The following is a 20,472-nucleotide window of genomic DNA, read 5'->3' as shown; positions in this document are numbered from 1 at the left end:
GACGAAGGCTGAGGCGGTCCCTCGGACCCCCCAGCGAAGGCAAATGAAGACTGAAGCGGTCCCACGGACCCTCCAGCGGAGGCAGATGAAACTGATGGAGGCTGGAGCGGTCCCCCTGACCCTCCAGCAGACGACGAAGGCTGGAGTGGTCCCACGGACCCTCCAGCGAAGACAGACGGAGGCTGAAGCGGTCCTCGGACCCTCCAGCGAAGACAGAAGGCCGAAGCTGTCCCTCCTTCGGACCCTCCAGCGATCCCGGACCCTCCAGCGAAGACAGACGGCTGAAGCGGTCCTCGGACCCCTCAGCATCCCGGACGAGCCCCCATATGTTACACCCCGGCCTAGGCAACCGGGGTGCAACGTAACAAATGTATTACAAGTTAATTTGGTTATTGTGTCGTTAACGTTAATGTGTTCACAGTTGCTACTTAGTTAAATCAGAGATTCTCTCCCAGTGCAGCATTTCAATTCCTGAATGAATCATTAATGGACTGCAAGGCTCCAAATGTTGTCACAACTATCTCACTTACCTACCTGTGATTGGCTGAGGGCATACAGCGGGTAGGCTAGTGTGTGTGTGTGTGTGTGTGTGTGTGTGTGTGTGTGTGTGTGTGTGTGTGTGTGTGTGTGTATGTGTGGCCTGTGGAATTCAAATAGAGACCCATTGCTGCATCATGTTGCACATATATGAAATCTATAAATGATGTTTTGATTGAATGATTACTGGTTTAAACATTGTAACAAGTGTGAAAGATGAATGGACTGGCATTTAAATAAAGCTTTTCTACCTAAGCACTCAAACTATCCACTGCCAGTAAATCAGGTATCTCACCAGCAGGGGGCAAAATGGAGGAAAGATAATGTCATCTGAATTATTTAATATAGTTTTAGCTTGTATTGAAATGATGGGTGGGAAAGTTGTTGTTTCTAATATTGCAGAGTCTGTACAACATTACGTGCTTGGAGGTGACTGCTGTGAATTGGTGCTATATATATTTTTGCTAAAACAAAAGAACACTTTTTAATCAAAGTAAAGCATGAAGTGAATTAAACTTCCAGGATAGTGACCCAGTCAGATCAGTAGCAGAGGGAACTGTTCACCAGTTTCAGCTGCTTTGGAGTTAATGAAATTAACAACAGGTGCACTACAGAGGCAACAGTGATACAACCTCAAAACCTGAAATAGTTTAGCAGGTTGCAGCCACTGACACTTTACCCACCTTTCTCTTTTCTGACTCTTTTTTTCGTGCTTGGTTAGGGTCAGTGTCTCTACTCCTAGTATGAGGTGATACCTGAACCCTACTGAACCTAAACCGTCCTTGTGCAAGGAACAACAGCATGAGGATCACCCTGCAGGATGACCTCTCGCAGGCCACTGGTGTGAATAACTCTTACCAATCAGAAACAGAATCCATGGTAAATGATAATTGGACTGATTCTTTTATAGCGCTTTTCTACTCTCCCGGAGTACTCAAAGCACTCTATACAACATGCCTGGTTCCCATCAGTCCAGTGAACAAATCCTTACTTTTAGCCAAATAAAGATCTTAACTCTGCGATTACTGTTTGGGTTTTGTCTGCCTTTGAGTCCTCCATTCAGCTTTGATGGCCACGGCTCATAAAGGCTGACCACAGCTGTTCATGTGTTGATTCCAAGGAAAGAACGTTTCTTTAAACTCTGTTTATTATTCTGACTATTCTGCCTCCAAACTTTTCTTCTGTAAGTCTTTGTTTACTAACAACACAGATTGATCTGAATACCCTGTCTTTCCTAAAGGTGAACCTGAACATGGAAGGAGGTCGATCTCTGGGTCTAATGATCAGGGGTGGTGCTGAGTATGGACTGGGCATATACATTACTGGAGTGGACCCTGGATCTGCTGCAGACATTGGTGGACTAAAGGTAGCCTGTCTCATCTGTCCTTCAGAGCATTGCTGTATTACACCACAACACAATACAAACCCACACTGCACTCCCACTACTGCAGGTATATAAAAATCAAGCGCCGAGCCTTTCAGTCTGCTTTACAAACATCTGTGAAAGAGTTTAGTGAATGTGATGCAGTAAGATGGTGTCTGTAAACTCCCTCTGTAAGCAGTGGGATCAGTATCATCTCTGAATGTTATGTTAGTGGTAACTGTTCATTCACTGCTGGGCCCGCGTCCTCATTTGAGGAGCTTGTAGAACTGGGGGAACATGTATAGATGAGAACCGAAAGGAGCATGTTTGGAGGCGTGGTCCCGCTCCTGAGATTCAGGTCCTTTATCTTCAAATATGTGAGCTACAGAAATGTGCCGTAATTTGTTGGTAGTTAAAGCAGCAAGCCGTCTGCCCCTTTCCTTACCTACTCTTTCTACTCCACCTTCTACTCCTTAGAAATTATACACTAAATATCACACACACACACACACACACACACACACACACACACACACACACACACACACACACACACACACACACACACACACACACACACATATATATATACACGCCCCAGGCGTTCGATTCCTGCCTGGGGCGTCTGTATCCAGTAAGGGTCCTAAGGCTAGACCCCCTATGCTAAGCAAGCGAGACAGATAAGTATGAAGGCATGCCGGCTCGGACGTCGCCCGGATCAACAAGGTCCACGTCAGGTGTTGAGGAACCAGGGCACCCTGACGAGAAGTGGGCTACTGGAACAAGAAGGCATCGGTGGGCAAGAGACAAAAACAGGGCATTGTTGGAATGCTACTACGCAAGTAACCCCGGCGGAAGGGGCTACATGAATAGGATGAGGGACCTATGGATTCTTCGATACCCAACATCCACAATGACGGCGAAACAACTAGTAGCTCAGTGTTCCAACATTCGAAAGAAGGGACTGCTCTCACAGCTAGAGATTGACGAGGTACAACATAAATGCTACGGCAAGGGGGAGCCAAGAATACCAGAGGCGCAAAACACCAGCTACTGGCAGACCAAGCAGTCAGCCGAGACTGCAGGACCAGACTGGCAAAATGGGACACGCCCCCAAGGGTGGTGGAGAATGACCGAGCTAAGATCCTGTGGGACTTCCAGATACAGACGGACAAAATGGTGGTGGCTAACCAACCGGACATAGTGGTGGTAGACAAACAGAAGAAGACGGCCGTAGTGATCGATGTAGCGGTTCCCAATGACAGCAATATCAGGAAGAAGGAACACGAGAAGCTGGAGAAATACCAAGGGCTCAGAGAAGAGCTCGAGAGGATGTGGAGGGTGAAGGTAACGGTGGTCCCCGTGGTAATCGGAGCACTAGGTGCGGTGACTCCCAAGCTAGGCGAGTGGCTCCAGCAGATCCCGGGAACAACATCGGAGATCTCTGTCCAGAAGAGCGCAGTCCTGGGAACAGCTAAGATACTGCAGGACCCTCAAGCTCCCAGGCCTCTGGTAGAGGACCCGAGCTTGAATTATAGAGCACCCGCAGGGGCGAGATGGGAATTTTATTTTTATATATATGTTCCAGGTCGCTGTGTGCTTTCAGGTCAGTCTTCTGACTCAGGCCTTTTCAACCTGCCTGAGGGGAGGAGAACAGAAACTGCTTCCTGCCTGTGAACAACATGGCTTTCTTGATGTTGTCACACCACGTCTGACTTGGAGATAAAAATAAAGCAGCATTCTAGATTACGTGTTGAAATAATTGGGACAGCTAAAAACAAGAGAAAAAGCCAAATTTAAAACTTTTCAAAGAAGCATGGTGGGAGATATTGCTGCACTACTTTAACAGAGAGATAAAGAGCTATTTTTGGGACTGGCATACTTTACACACTATGAAAAAAAGTGTTAAAGCCACAACAACAGAGAAGATGTTGATAAAGGTATGAAGAAGCTCCGTCCTCACTGTCGAGATAAGGCTCATTCATTGATACTCTGCAGTGATTCATTGATTGTGTAATAAGCTGCTAGTGTGTGTGGATCTGTGTGTGTCTGCTGTGCTGGTCACGCAGCAGCCGACTGCGTGATCCTGCAGTTATAGTGGGATCAGCAGCTGGACCAAGAGGCTGGATTATGGCGCTGGCACAGCTGGCAGCCTTAACCCAATTTCCCTCAGGATGAATAAAGTATGATCAATCAATCAATCAATCAATCAATCAATCAATCGATAACCTTTCCTTCCTCCTCTTTGTGCATCCATCCTTCGTCCCTGTCAGAAATTGTTTTTGCAGTTAATAAGATGGAGGCTTGGCTAGTGAACTGGATCACATGGCATATACAGCTAGTGGCCACCAGAGGCAGCGTAGCCTCAGATACTGTTTAAACTTGTGGTTTTCAGACTAGCAGAGTCGTCATCACAGCTCCATATGAAAGGACCTGGCTCATTTATATGTGTGTATATGTGTATTTACATGTGTGACCGATTGTGTCGCCTGTTCGTTATTTTACATATGCATTAGAAAGTGATAGAAATCTACTTAACCCTTGTATGGTGGTCTGTGAGACCCATGCCAAGTGGAGGCCGCTGCCCCTTTAGGCAGTATATACCATCAAAACCTGCAAAATATGGTATAAAGATATTTACACTTGATTATAACTGATTTTATTTTATTTTTTCTAACATTTTATTAAAAAAATGAGAAGCACATTAATTCATAAATGTGATCGAACAAAGGTGAAGGGAAAAATTAACCATGTTTTCTGTTCTCATGGCTCGTAATTGGGATGAAGTAAACATCTGTTGAGTAATTTAACATAAAATTGTTTGATAGTGTTAATTGGAAAGCCAAAACTCTAGCGGGTCCACCAGACCCATGAACACCGGCTGAGTAACAAAAACACCACACAAGGGTTAAATTCATTCAGTTAGAGTCACTTTTCTAACCCTGGAAAAGAAATATTAAAAGACAATTCAAAATGTAAGTATTTGTATTGTTAAATAAATGAACAGTTTTTATAATTTCAAATTTGCATCAGAATAATGAAACATAAAGTTTTCTAGTCTCCTTGCTCAAACTCAGCATCTAATGCCGTGACTTCATCTTCACCCTTTGTCCTGCAGGAGGTCTGATTGTGTTTGTGGATACACAGAATAACTGACTGTTGTACTATAAACTACTGGCAGTATATGGACAGAAGTACATGTTGCAAAGTTGTTGTTGGTATTTGTTTTGTTTCGCTTCCAGTACAGACACAGTGTATATGTCACTGTGGGTGCCTAACATCACTCAGTGAATATTAGGTGTAAATTCAAACCATTAGCAACTGTTGGACAGTCACACAGTGCTTCTCTGTAACGTTTTGCCAGCTCATTCAACAGTGATGGAAACTATTAGTGATTTGAATTCTGGCTCTTTTAATAAGAGAGCTGCTTCTTATGGCTCAGTGAGTCGGCTCTGTTGGCTCCCAAGCAGCTCTTCAGATCAATTTATTACAAAGGATTTAAGCCATTCGATCCCTATACAACCGTTGCAAGAGCTTGGTTCGCATTGCCGGCAATAAGTCGGACTCGTTCCCGGTGGGTGATGGGCTCCGCCAGGGCTGCCCTTTGTCTCCGGTTCTGTTCATAATTTTTATGGACAGGATTTCTAGGCGCAGCCAAGTGGCGGAGGGCTTTCGCTTTGGTGGCCTCAGAATCTCATCTCTGATTTTTGCGGATGATGTGGTTCTGTTGGCTTCATCGGGTGAGGGCCTCCAGCTCGCACTGGAACGGTTTGCGGCCGAGTGTGAAGCAGCGGGAATGAGGATCAGCACCTCCAAATCTGAGGCCATGGTTCTCAGCCGGAAAAGGGTGGAGTGCCCACTCCGGGTCGGGGATGAGTTCCTGCCACAAGTGGAGGAGTTCAAGTATCTCGGGGTCTTGTTCGCGAGTGATGGGAGAAGGGAGCCGGAGATCGACAGACGGATTGGGGCTGCAGCTGCAGTAATGCGGACGCTGCACCGGTCCGTCGTGGTGAAGAGGGAGCTGAGTGTAAAAGCGAAGCTCTCAATTTACCGGTCGATCTACGTCCCTACCCTCACCTATGGCCACGAGCTGTGGGTAGTGACCGAAAGAACGAGATCACGGATACAAGCGGCAGAAATGAGCTTCCTCCGAAGGGTGGCTGGCCTCTCCCTTAGAGATAGGGTGAGAAGTTCGGCCATCCGGGAGGGGCTCAGAGTAGAGCAGCTGCTGCTCCACATCGAAAGGAGCCAGCTGAGGTGGTTCGGGCATCTGACAAGGACGCCCCCTGGGCGCCTCCTGGGTGAGGTGTTCCAGGCATGTCCCACCGGGAGGAGGCCCCGGGGCAGACCCAGGACACGCTGGACAGATTATATCTCTCGGCTGGCCTGGGAACGCCTTGGTGTTCCCCCGGATAAGCTGGAGGAGGTGGCTGGGGAGAGGGAGGTCTGGGCCTCTTTGCTTAGGCTGCTGCCCCCGCGACCCGGCCCCGGACAAAGCGGATGAAGATGGATGGATTTAAGTAAATGTTTGTATAAAATAAACGACTAATGTACAAACCACATATTATAACGAATGTTATTATTTCTATGAGTTATGACACTAAACATGGAACAGAGTGCTGGGAAAAAGAAATAGTACAAAACAAAGACCCATCTCAAAGTGACAAAAGATTCAGTCTCTGATTGTATCTTTAATATTTATACGCTTTTAACTATTTACAGTAAAACAGAATCACATTACAAAATATGCATTTAAATCTGTAAAACAAATAAAACAGCAGGTAACAGATTTAGCTTTTAGTGACGATTGGCATTAAGAAAAGCCGTGCACCTCAGCTTTGAGGGGTTAATCGTGGTTCTTCTCTGTTTTAAAGGAGATAAAACAGAGGGGACTGATACCACGCACAGTCTTCATGTCAGTGTAAGACGTGGATGGATTGTAGCCTTGGGCTCAGCGGGTCAGTGGAATAGAAGCTCCTCACGCGTTGCATCAGCTGAGGGATTCCTTCTCTTAGTGTCTCCAGTTGAACCTCCAAACATTAGAAGCTTGTGACTCCTCTTGCTCCTCTGTTGCCTCCTCTCCTCCTGGCAGTGGAGTTGGCTGGCTGTATTTTACTGTTGCTGCAGTTATTCTCAGAAAACTTTCATCAGCTGCTCTGTTTTCATTAAAGGTCGCGTTTTTTCCCCTTTCTTGGGTCAAGCATGGTGGTTGTTGTTATATTCTCTTAAAACTTATTTCCACTCATGTCTGCTCTGCCTTTCATAGCAATGATGCAATAATAACAATAATAAAACATTTGTACACCTGTCTGCACTGCTGTGTTCAAATGGCTCCAAACAGTGCATGGCTGCAGTGTCTCCCAAAGATCATCAGTGCATTCATAACAGCCAGCGCAGAGATGAGTGGATCCATGTTTGAGAATATGAAACGTTGAGTTCCTGCTTGTAATACACTCCTGTTTGAGTGACTGAGGCATGCCCATGTGTCGTTCCCCTGTGACTGCTGTGCTCCCACAGTGGGCTTCATCACCGTCAGAACATCTCTTACAAAAAGATGAAGGATGTACAAGTAACGCAGGATGTTTGTTGCTTAAGGTATCGTGTTAGCTGCATTGTCAGTACCACTGCACTGTTTTCCTCAGCCCACTCTGCCATTTTGAGCAGCAGCTCTGCTAAGTTCCCAGAAATGTGTCTCTCACTGGACTCAAAACAGTCCACAGGACACGACACCAAGTGGGATGTAACTGACATGAGTGTTGGTTCAGGATGTCCAACACTCAGCTGCAGGGAAGCTGATGTGGCTTTTCTAACTCTGTCATGCAGTGAAGTATGTTCCCAGTTATACAGGCTCGGGATCATTTTACTGTTCCATCCTGTGAGGCTGTGGGAGTGTGTGGGTGCTGCTCTCTCTCAGTCTGCACCTGCTCAGCCCTCATATGTTATGTAGGTTAGGGGAGAACTGTGTGGTGTGGGTTGTCTGTCTCTTTGTCCTTGCACTGCTGTCCAGGGAGGGGAGGTCCTGTGGTGTGACGCTCCGTGCTGCAGTTTGGGGTTGTTGTTGCCTTAGTGTGGGCTTGTGGGCCTCATCAGCAGTGAGGGTGGCAGTAGTAGGCCGCAGGCCTGTATTTGTTCTTGTTGTTTGTTCTTTCTTCTGCCTCACTGCAAAAACTCAAAATCTTACCAAGTATATTTCTCTAATTTCTAGTCAAACATATCTCACCACACTTAAAATAAGACAGAGTCAGCTACATAGTAACATTTCACTGACATATATGAGCTTGTTTTTAGACGGTGCATCTTGGATCTGGAGAATTTTCACTTGTTCCATTGGCAGATTTTTTCACTTAATACAAGATATTTTTGCTTGACATGAGTAAAAAAAATCTGCCATTACTTCTATAATAGACTGTAATTCATTATTATCAGGATCTTGCTGACCTTATAGCACCATATCACCCCATTAGAGCACTTCACTCTCACACTCCAGGCTGACTTGTTGTTCCTAAGATCAGGCTTCAAACTTTCCTTTTTGCTAAAGCATATAGTTAGGGCTGGACCAGGTGACCCTGAATCCTCCCTTAGTTATGCTGCAATAGGTGTAGGCTGCTGGGGGATTCCCATGATGCACTGGGTGTTTCTTCTTCACTCACTATGTGTTAATAATAATAATAATGGATTGGATTTATATAGCGCTTTTCAAGGCACCCAAAGCGCTTTACAATGCCACTATTCATTCACTCTCACATTCACACACTGGTGGAGGCAGCTACAGTTGTAGCCACAGCTGCCCTGGGGCACTGACAGAAGCCAGTCTGCCATATCGCGCCATCGGCCCCTCTGACCAACACCAGTAGGCGGTAGGGTGAAGTGTCTTGCCCAAGGAATCAGGACAGAGAGCCCGGGGATCGAAATTCGCCCATAGATAGAGTCCTCTCTGCGCTGAATCATTTCTTATTATTAATCAGAGACACACTGTGGCTCTCTTCCACAGCATGTCTTTGATCCTGTCTTCTTCCCCTCAGAGGGGGTCATATGATTGTTGGGTTTTCTCTGTATGTATTATTGTAGGGTCGACCTTACAATATAAAGCGCCTTGAGGCGACTGTTGTTGTGATTTGGTGCTGTGTAAATAAAACTGAATTGAATTGAAAAAATAGTCAGAATCACACAGCGATGTCCACATGGTGGTACATACATGTGTTGTGTTTTGTTTTTGCTGCTGTTACACACAAATTTCCCCTTGTTTATTCTATTCTATAAAATATATTCATTGTGTTAGTTTGTACTAGCAAAGTACCCACTAGGCCTATACTATCGTGGGTCCTAAATGATGGAATAATTTGCGCGTGCACGTTAGAGAGCCCTCTCCACTTTTAAATCGCGTCTTAAAACCCATTTTTATTTGTTGGCTTTTAACCTCAGTGAGACTTAGTTTCTCTTGTAATGAAATTAGTTATTTAATTAATTATTTTACTTTTTCTTTTCTTTTGCTTTTATTTATATCTTCCATCCATCTATTCGCTTCCGCTTATCCTTTTCAGGGTCTGGAGCCTATCCCAGCTGTCATAGGGCGAGGGGCGGGGTACATCCTGGACAGGTCGCCAGTCTGTCGCAGGGCCAACATTATTTATATCTTATGTACTTTTATTATATAGTTCCTATGTACAGCACTTTGTGTCAGCTGTGGTTGTTTTAAAGTGCTTTATAAATGAAGGTGATGATGATGAAGAACAGAGAACTTTGTTTCAGATGCCTTTTGCCAAACCTTTTACTGACAGGTGGGCAGATGGCCACCTCTATGAAGACTCCTGAGGGTCCCAGCTTTGTTCCATTTATGGACGTCTGTGAATGCTTCTCTACATGCCTTTTGTTTTTTGAAGAAATTTGCAAGAATTTCAGGCAAATTTCTTCACTTTGTAATTATGGCAAAAATGTTACACACATTATGTTGTGTGTAGAAAATTTGAGGTGAAAAATGAATTACATTTATTTTGGGTTGTAAAATGACAAAATGTGGAACAGGTGAAGCGCTGTGAATACTTCCCAGATGCAGGCGTGTAGGAACTATGTACAGAAGGTGTTATGAGACATAGATAAGCATGTAGTGCATAACCAGAGTTCTCTGTTGCAGGTGGGTGATCAGATATTGGAAGTCAACGGTCAGAGCTTTGTGACCATCTCCCACGATGAGGCGGTTCATATCCTAAAAACAGGGTACAACTTGCTGATGAACGTGAGGGATGTTGCCCGTCTACCTCACGCATGCACAGTGGTGGATGAGCCCAAATGTATCAGCGGTCGGGGAATAATCGAGTCCAGTGCGCCTGCTAACCCCAGTTCTGTCCCCAACACCACTATCAGCAGTGGCATCCATGGTAGTGGCAGTTCCAGTAACTGTTGTACAAGGTAAGTATATGAGAGCGATTGAGAATGATTATTAGAAATGTGAATACTTGTCCCTGTGTGGAATTAGAGTGTTTTTAATTGATAACCAGTTTGTTCTTATTTCATCATCTGAATAGTTCCTTTTGATTGTACTGAGCGCTGGTTTGTGTTAGCGTGTTTGTTTATCCACCTCGAGGAAGCAGCAGCCAAAACACTTCTTCTGTTGATACATTTATTTACAAGGCCTTGACTGATTATAAAGCATCATGTACGTGGATCCCGTTTGTTCAGAAAACCACATGCTGTAAAACAGCTGCAGTCAAGCGAGTACCCTGCTTAGCAGAATACAAAGTTTTATATGAGAATGTGCGTCTGTCTGATTTGTTCAAACTGATGAGGAGAAAGCGTAGTTTACACTTAATTCTCCCTTCACTGGTCCCAACCCAGCCTAATGTTGTTGTAGTGACCATGAAGGCAACCCTGGCTGAGATACTGCATATTATTTTGTCTCACGTGGTCCTCATTACCCACCTTATCATAGGACTTAATGCCCCTCCACCTTGAAGCTTCTACACCAGCGGTCCCCAACCCCCGGGCCTCGGACCGGTACCGGTCCGTGAGTTGTTTGGTGCCGGGCCGCGAGAGTTGAGGCTCAGGTGTGAAATGTCTGGTTTTCAGGGGTTTTATCGGTTTTCAGCGTTATTTTGTTATCGTTTTTATCGTTTACTCTGTTTTCCTGGGTCTTTTCACGTGTGTTATGAATAAATCTTCTTTTTTTCGGTACCGGTACTAGTTTTATTTTGTTGTATTTATCCGCAACACCTTAAAGGCCGGTCCTTGAAAATATTGTCGGGCATAAACCGGTCTGTGGCCCAAAAAAGGTTGGAGACCGCTGCTCTACACTATCGCCATTTCTAATTAAACTGACAACTAACTTCTTAAGCTGTTATTCACTGTAATGCCTAATATTAGTAACATCACAACCTGCTCCCAGCAGGTAACTACTGTAAAATCTATACAATGTTAAAAATCATGAATGAGCCTTGAGAAATGGAAAGGTTGATTTACCCTTGAAAGTATATATTCCAGCTATGGCGGTGCCACAAACCATACTCCTAATGCCAGGCCCAGGTTTACACGACTGTGGCAAAGTCATGTAACCCTACAAAACTGGATACACACAACATTTGTATGTATCCAGTATAAAATCTTTGCCAAATCAGACATGAGGTGAGATTTCCTAACAGATCAGTCAGATGGAAACTGTGCTGCTGATGGCTGAAGACACAGGAACAGGGTGCACGCAGCTAGAAAGAAGAAAAGGCAGAAGTGTGGAGGTGATTGTGGGGACTTTTTACCCAATTAACTTGATTAATTGGGCTTTTTTGTACCAATGGCTAATACTTTTCATGCAATAGTAATATGTCACAGTTTGAACATTATGTGTAAAAACATTTAAAAACGTGTGTTACATGTTCTGATGGGGTTAGATTTGCAAATCATTGCATATTTACATTTTCCACAGTGTTCCAATTTTTATGAATTTGGGGTGGTAATAGATGTGACGAGACATTTTTAGTTCATATGTGGTTAACATATGGAAGTGCATGTAACCCAAACCACAAACCAACCTGAGCTCTCACTATAGTTCTTCATGGGAAAACATGAGGAAGTGCATCGTCACGACAGAGAAGAAGATTACGGAGACTCTCAGCTCGTCACTTCATGATGATGTTGTTGACGTTGTGGTTTTTAACAAGTTGACTGTGTTGGTCTCAGTCCAATTATAAGCATAACTAATCATTTGTGTGTTTACTTTTTAAATATGCTAAGCATTGTTTGTTGTTTGTTGTGTTCTTTCTATCAGACCGTCTTCAGCCAGAGCTACACCTGTATTAGGAAAGGTAAGAATGGCAGCTTTGCATTACTGCCTATTGTAAACACGGTCTACCTGAAATTGTACACTGCTTCACTGAAGCATTGCGTACGCATACATCCTATTTCTCCATCCAAACAAGGAAAACGGCACACTGGAAATGCTACCGAAATTTCAAGATGTCCCAGCCAGAAGTAGAAAGATCACAACAATGTTTTTCATATTCTCTAAGGTCTTTTGTTTCACTCATTTATGAATCTGTAAAAGTATTTTACTGCAAAAGTGGTTAAATGAACATGAACTGTAGAAAACCTGTCTTAAATTAAAAACAAACAAACTGCAGAATAAAGCCAAGCCAAATAGAACAAATACAACTGAGCTTGTATAATTTCATAATTGAAGCTCTGATTCATCCCGAGTTGAGTGTGACAGTCGAAGATTTTGCTGGAACTTCCTGGACACACCAACCAGGGTTTGTTGGAACAGTCTTGCTGTTCTGTTCACTGGCCTCATCAGGAAGTTTGATCTCAGGCTCATCTTTCCAGAACATGTTATTGATTATATTATCATCTCACAGTTTAGTGGTGTGAAGCAGTGTGCTTCACTCACTGAAACTGAGTCCCTACTGTATTAACTGGAGCTGCTTTGCCATTGCCAATATGGCTGCGTCTAACCGTCACTCGATTTCAAACAAGTCATTTCATCCATTCTTCAGGAACTCTTTAGAAATTCCTTCACTTCCTGACACCTGGCAGAGCCCCCATTGCACAATGAAGAGGTCCAAGTCAGCTAACCCACAGAGCCACCAAGTGCCCAAGTCCCATGGGAGGGGGGACAACAACTAGTCGGGAGCAGCATAGAGGGAGTCCCCCCATACTCAATAACAGTGTCCTAGAGGGACCAAGGCTCAATGGGCTCCAGATGCAGAATCAGAATCGAATTTATTGGCTGGTTCTTGAGAGGTGCAGGTCCTGGATGGAGGGCAGGGGGGCGCCTATATTCTTTTCTGCTGCCCGTACAGTCCACTGCAGTCTGCTCCTGTCCTGTTCACTGGCTGCTCCATACCAGACTGTGATGGAGGAGCACAGGACAGACTCAATGACTGCAGTGTAGAGCTGGATCAGCAGCTCCTGTGGAAGACTGTACCTCCCCAGTTGTCTCAGGAAGTACATCCTCTGCTGGGTCTTTCTGAGGTCCTGGGAGATGGTGGTACCCAGGAACCTGAAGATCTCCACAGTCGACACAGGGCTGTCTGATATATTTTGAGAGGGGGCAGTGTTGAGGGATGTCTCCTGAAGTCCACTGTCATCTCTACAGTCTTAAGCATGTTCAGCTCCAGGTTGTGCTGACTGCACCAGAGTACCAGCCGCTCAACTTCCTGTCGATATGCAGACTCCTCACCATCCTCATAGAGTTGTTTTAGTTATGAATGTGAGCCTAATGCTGATGTGGACCATTCCTTCATTAGTTTGTTTTATGTCCTAAGGAAGTGAAATAAAATGCTCCTAAGTTTCATACCATGAAATAGTTATGCAGTGGGCCCATGTATTCAAAACCATTTACTGTTAGATTATCAGTATTACCAAAATGTTTGGAGGTTTCTCTGTTTCATGTTGCTAGTGCTGGTCCATTTGAACCTGAAGCTCCGGCGCATGTGTCAAAAAAACATCACACCACTTCAGAAGCACTGTGGTCTGGTTCATCTAGCCAGATTCACATGATCAGGGACAAAGCTTCATTCAGTATGTCACTGATTCAGTACCTGATTCAATGTTTATAAGGAAGTGAATCATTGGCAGGATTTGTAGTGTAGTGTGAGAAAGAGAGGAAGGCCTTGCATGGCTTGTTCTTGGGGAGGGGTTTAAGCTTTAAAAGCAGAGTTAATGCTGAGTTCAAGGTGGTGCTGTAAGACTAAAGGCTGGGTAGCATCCCACTAGGCATGAGCCTAGCGTTTGGACCTGCTTTAAGTTTGGTTGTACAAGTTTCGTTTTTGTTGTTCGTACCCCCAGCTTGGCTTTTTTTGTAAATAAATGGCACATTGGGTGAAGAGAATCCCTGCCTCCAAGTGTGCTTCCTCCACAGCATCTGCGGCCCCCCCTAGGGTCCCTCGTTATTTTCAGTGTACATTATCCAGTTAAGTCACATTATGAGTAGTTTTAAAACCATTTCTTTCTTTCTTTCGATCAGTCCTTGACTTCAAGTTCCAGCCAGCTTTTGATTTTTTCATTTAAGAAATATTGCTAAACTCAAGAGCATGATCTCAAATAGTGAACTTAGTGCATTACTTTAATCCAACTAGGAGGAAATCAGGGCATTATTTTCATATTGTCTGTCTGTAGGAGCTGCAAATCCCTCAATCTGTTCAAAATGCTGTTACAACATTTTAATCCATTCATACATTTTCTCATCTCATGTCATTGTTAAAGCATCTGCACTGCCTCCCAGTGAGGTTTAAGTTGCAATTTATAAGTTAAAAAAACCACTTAAAATTAGTGTATGTAAGACATGTTTGGAGTTTCTTTGTTTAAAATGGTTTATGTGGGTTCAATTTGATCTTGTATTAGCACATCACGAAGTGTACGGCACGGTCCAACTAAAATAAACAGCCATAGAAGGCCCTGACATTTAACTTTTACCCAAGAAAAATATTCTTTACTCTTAGGTTTGTATAGGTTGTCACACCCTTGAAATAATATTGGCACAACATATTTTACCAAGCGAGATATGATCAGTACTTCTTTTAGTTGCATCCTTTAGAGGTTGCCACAGTGGATCATCTTCCTCCATCTCACCCTTTTCTGTCTTCCTTCACTGAAACCATGAACTTCCACTCTAACCTGCCACTTCACCTTTCTTGTGTATTGTCCATTGCTTTGAATACTCCTTCCATCCTCACCTTTCTGTCTCCCTCTATCCACACACATGTAATCTGTCCACAGACTTTCATTCCTCTTATCTTCATTTTATACCTCCAGTACTCCTCCCTACTCTCGTCACAGATCACAATGTCGTCTGGAAACATCACAGTGCATGGAGACTCCAACCTGACCTTAACTGTCGGTCTGCCCATCACCGTTGCAAACAAGACAGGGCTCAGAGCTGATGGTGTAATCCTACCCACACCTCAAACCCATCTGTCCCTCTTTCTGCACACTTCACCACTGTCTTCATATTCTCATGTTCCTAGATCCATACTTAACATAAGCGTCTTGCACCATCCTCACGCGAACTGTATGTAGTGCTAAGTCGTGACTTATGGTAGATATCGGTCACTTGTATGACTTCATCTAATAGGAAATGACACTGATCATCACGCTAATTATCTTTGTTTTCATCACCTATTCGATTTTTACCCCTCAGCCGTAAAAGGCTGTTGGGGTGGACACCTACATTGTGAACGCAGTAACTCAAGGAGATTCAAATTGGTACCATAATTATATCTACTAAAAATCTTGGATAAGTTTGACTCTCATTTACCTCAATCTCAAAGTCAGAGGCCGAGTTTTCTGAAATTCTTGTGAATGCAGAGAGGAAGTCAATCAGGGTGCAGATACTGAAAAGTTCAAATCTCAGTGACTTCGACCTGAAGTCTGTCTGCATATAGATTAGATTTGTTAAAATTACAATTTCCCCAAAATCAATTTTTGAATTATAAGCAAATTACTGATATAATCTATATTTAGCCAAATCACAATTGTCACAATTAGAACAATACAATTACTGAGACAAAGAAACATCTGATAGGGAACTTCCATATCATTTTTGAACATTTGTTCTATCGCTGATGTATTTTTTATTATAGATCATGAAGTTATATTTTTGAAAATTGATAGTGGCCTAATTCAACTGAAACCATTTGAAAATCAATTACACAGCCTCTGGAGTCGGCAGAAATCCCTTCCCTTGCCTTCTTGGGTGAGTCGGATTAAACTTGGGGTTTCCTAACTCAACTCCACCAGACCTACTATTAAAACTGAGCTCACCTGCCGCTCAATGAGCATAACAGAAGAATCGTGGTAAGTGAGTGTTTGTATTGTGGAGAGATGCAACACTTTATGGACACTTGTTATGGCAACCAGGCTTGCAAGTTGAAGTAGGAACCCTGATAGAATTTACTAGTGAATCCTGACTTCCAGATTTGATGTCTTCCAAGAATTGTGGTGATTATAAATCAGTTTCTCTTGTAGCTGTAGTGGACTCTGGATCTAAAATAACTCAGTCCAAACACAAAAACAGCAGTTGAGGAGGCCGACCACGTGGAAGGTGACTGCGCCGAAACAGTTATGAGGGCCGACCACATGGGAAGCAGTGGCAGCACAGGAAAAACAGGGCTGGAGGGCAACAGTGGCGAAGAAGGGCTGTTGTTGGTGTGGTTTGGTGGATGTATGAGGGCATGCAGGCCGTGGACAGTCAGGACGTGGACGGGCAGGCCGTGCGGTTGTGATGACCTCTGGCATAGAGGACCAAATGGTGGTGTGGTAGCCGCAGGCGCTTGATCAGGTGTCTGAGCAGGTGGCAGCATGGCAGTTGAGCTTGGAAATCCCAAAAAGAGAGTGAAGCACTGCAGCAGAGTAAGCCCGCAGAATTCAGCCACACAATCCTTATTCTCCTGCCACGCACCCCTCCTGCGGGGCCAGAGAGCTGGAGACCTCAGGACTTGTTGCCAGTGAAAGAGAAAACAAAGGAACAGCTGCAGCACTCCCAGTTTGGACGTGTGAAGGCCCTCACAGAGACAAACGTCTGAAACCGCATGCTGCAGATTCCATGCAGAGTCTGCTGGCTCCATTCTGGTCAGTTTGTACTGTCATGATCTGCCATGGTAGACTGCGTGGAGGTTGTGTTGTGCGTACCCAAATGCAGACGAACGAGGTGGAGCTAAACTTTAAAGAAAAGTGAGCCTTTATTCCTTTATATGTTGCTGGTTGTTCAGGCTGTGCAGGCCTCTGCTTCTCCCTCGGCAACGCGCTGATCAAGCGTCACACCTCAGCCCTGTGAGGTATGCTTAGACACTTAAGATCCTTAAACCGAGGATCCAGAGCTGTCGCAACCCTGAGCCGTACGATGTTACTTGTTTCCTTGCTCTTCTTCATTTTTGCTTTGAAGGTCTCCTCGAGTTTAACCATGTAAGCTGGGCTCACACTGCGATTTTTGGCCCATTTTGAGCTTCTCACACTGCTCACGCGTAAACACATAAACGTCGGTGAAAAAGACGGAGCAGCACGGCAGTGCAGCGTGTGATCTGGACACAAGCGATGGAGGCACAACTTGTAGAACTTTGGAAAGCTCATCCGAGCCTTTTCGATGTGGCCTCACAAAATTATCACGACCACAACAACCATGAAAATAGTTGGATTTACACTGCTGCTCAACCACAGCTGCCTGATCATGTTTTTCATTAGCAATTTAGCAAAGTTGATGGTGGTGGTTTGTCTGTGTGAGTGAAAGACTGAGAGGGAGAGTGAGCGACAGATTACCTTCATTTTTATGGACGCACAGTGTGAGCACTCGGGTTGCATCAGAGCATCGTGACCTACAAACTTCTAACCCCTGCGAGTCAATCGTACAGTTTGAGCAGAAGCTGAATAACGCGGCTGAAAAAATTGCACAGTGTAGCCCAGCTTAAGCTGGGTCATCCTCAGAGACCTCCATCACTCGCGACAGGTGACACAAAGTTGGCAGCACCACTGAGCAGGAGACAAACTTCTCCCAAAAGTTCAGTTATATACCTGCAGTTATAGAGAAATACACTTCATTAAGAATTTGCTACATTCACTCACATAAGGGTAAAATGCTTTATACGCGCGCGCACGCACACACGCACGCACACACGCACGCACGCGCACACGCGCGCACGCACGCACGCACACACACACACACACACACACACACACACACACACACACACTTTCCTATGTCAGAAGTGGTAAGAGTAAGTATTAATAAGTTACCTGTTCCAGCACAGTGTCCAGCTTCCTCGGTTTCTCCAGCTCAGCTGCTGTTGGCATTGTAACATTGGCTGGATGTAGTGCCAGTGCATCTCTCAGTGGTTTTTGATTTTTTAAAACATGCCTGATCATCTCCAGGGTACTGTTTAGAGCCTTTGTGTGACTCTTGAGTGACTCTTTCTTATGAAAATGTGCAATTTGCTGTTTTTCAAGTTCCAGTACGTTTGGTGGGCTATGCTTGAAATGGCCTTTGACCTTTCTGCATTTTGTCAGTGTGCTGTTAAATGGACTGTTCTGTAGAGAAACTGTGACGGCTCGATGGAGGCTGTGTGTGATGCAAGGCATGTGCTCAAACGGCAGCTGCCTGCCGCTGCGACCATGTTGCGTGCACTGTCAGTGGTCAGCGTGCTGACCTTATGTTCAATTCCCCACTGTCTAGCTAGCTGCATAAAGTGCTCAGCACACGTGTCAGTGAAGTGCCTCTCCTCCATCTTCATAACAGTCAAAGCATGCAACTGAAGTTCCCTCTGTGGTGAAAAATAATGCGCTGTTACCCCAAGGTAACTGTGAATATCTAGAGAAGTCCAATGGCCTCCGGTGAGTGCAACCGTGTTGGTCTGCCCCAAAGCCTCCTCGACTTTCTCATCTTCATACAAGTTGTGTATCTTGGTTACAGTGGTAGCTATTGAAGGCAATTCATGCGTGGATTTGTTGGATGCTATGCGAATTATTTCAAGTAGCCCCTCCTCCTCCACAATGTTAACCGGCCTGCAAGCTGTAGCCACCCATTTTGCTGTGGCTGTTGAAAGTTTGTTAGTTGTAGAATTGTCCAGACGTCTCCTTTGAAAGCTGTCCAGCGTGGTCTGCCTTTGGCGAGAGGGAGGAGGGCTCTCTGCGTTAGCTGTGTGCTTGGCTAGCAAGCGGTATTTGAGACTGGACGTACTGCGGTGATAACACAGTTCACATCAACGGTAAATACAAATTACTTTGGTCTTGTCAAGACAACCATATGGCATTGCTTTAAAATTGAACTTGCTGTTCAAAAGACCTTTTTCTTTATCCATTTCTGCTCACATCTACAACTGCTGCATGCGTCGCTTCCTGATTTCCAAAAAAAAAAAACTGGGCGTGCCAAAGGTCACAGGTAAAAGGTAACTGTGCCAAAGGTCACAGGTAAAAGGTAACTGTGCCAAAGGTCACAGGTAAAAGGTAACTGTGCCAAAGGTCACAGACCGCAGGTGTGTGAGTGCGTTAATTCCACGTCAAAAAAAAAGAAGGTGTTAACATTTTTTTGCACTAACACATTGTTATCGCGTTAACTTTGACAGCCCATATTATATTATATTATATTATATTATATTATATTATATTATATTATATTATATTATATTATGCAAGGCTCAGTTAGCTTTACACAAAAATAAGTGGTATAAATGGCCTTCAAAGAGTTACGTTTTAGGTGGCTAATCTCAAGATCAAGAGTTCCAGTATTGACTATATTAGAAATGAGCATATCGGAGGGACAGCTCAGTTTCAGTGGTTTGGAGACAGTTAGAGAAGCATACTGACATGATTTGGACATGGAGGAGGAGGAAAGTGGATATGTTGGACAAAGGAATTTGGAAATAGAGTCGCCAGTCAATATTAAAAGAAAAAAGACGTCAGAGGAGGTTCATGGATCTAGTAAAGGAGGATATGTAGAGGGTTGGTGTAACAGAGAAGATGCTCTGGATAGGGTGAGATGGAAGCAGATCATCTGCTTCCTTTCATATTCTTCTGTCAGCAACCCTAGCTGACACTAATATAGTGTTGTTGTGTATTCTGCCATATTTGCCTTTTGAGAAACCACTTCCATGTCAGCAGCCCTTGGAGGACAATAATTGCAGGCAGAATCCAGCAATGATTGGGTGCTTCTTTAACCTCCTAGGACCTGGCGTCCACATATGTGGACATCACAATTTGGGTTGTCTAGACCAAAATACAAAATTTTGCTCTACAAGGGCCTGATATTATACTGCTACTGTATTATCGAAATCCCATTTTTAAAAATAAGATAATCTGGTAATTTCTTTTATTTATATTCTTCAGGTCCAGATCAGCCCAAATAGCAAAGAGAAATTAAAAATGCCATGAAAGAGTTTGGGTCTTAGGAGGTTAAGAAATCATTGTAATTATGACCTAATAATGACCTAATATCATCTAAAAGATATTAGGTCATGACAAGTACTGATGACTGGTCACAACAAATCCTTCAATCTATAGAGCCTTGGAAAATAACCCCTGTGAGGCATATGTTGGTATACTGTTGTGCTGTATAAATCAAATCAACTTGAATTGAGGTGAACTGAACTTATCAATCAATCAGT

At 44.1% G+C, this 20,472-nt stretch overlaps 1 protein-coding gene across 3 annotated transcripts in view; it reads left to right on the top strand.

Moving 5' to 3' along the window:
- The window catches only part of LOC147316645 (whirlin-like), a 70,945-nt gene that overhangs the window by 36,843 nt on the left and 13,630 nt on the right, over nucleotides 1-20,472 (top strand). For all 3 annotated transcript variants that reach the window (XM_086313188.1, XM_086313187.1, XM_086313189.1), the window contains exons 3-5: nucleotides 1,778-1,903; nucleotides 10,032-10,306; nucleotides 12,153-12,189. In XM_086313188.1, coding sequence (XP_086169314.1) covers nucleotides 1,778-1,903; nucleotides 10,032-10,306; nucleotides 12,153-12,189 — 438 coding nt within the window. The remainder of the gene's footprint in view (nucleotides 1-1,777; nucleotides 1,904-10,031; nucleotides 10,307-12,152; nucleotides 12,190-20,472) is intronic.

Source organism: Aulonocara sp. 'chitande type north' Nkhata Bay, linkage group LG12 (assembly GCF_057382095.1).
Source record: "Aulonocara sp. 'chitande type north' Nkhata Bay isolate Kocher_YH1m ecotype deep benthic linkage group LG12, A_spYH_male_GT1.1, whole genome shotgun sequence".
NCBI classification, from domain to species: Eukaryota; Metazoa; Chordata; class Actinopteri; order Cichliformes; family Cichlidae; genus Aulonocara; species Aulonocara sp. 'chitande type north' Nkhata Bay.
Note: the sequence above shows the minus strand (reverse complement) of the source record. Positions and strands in the feature narration are given on the sequence as shown.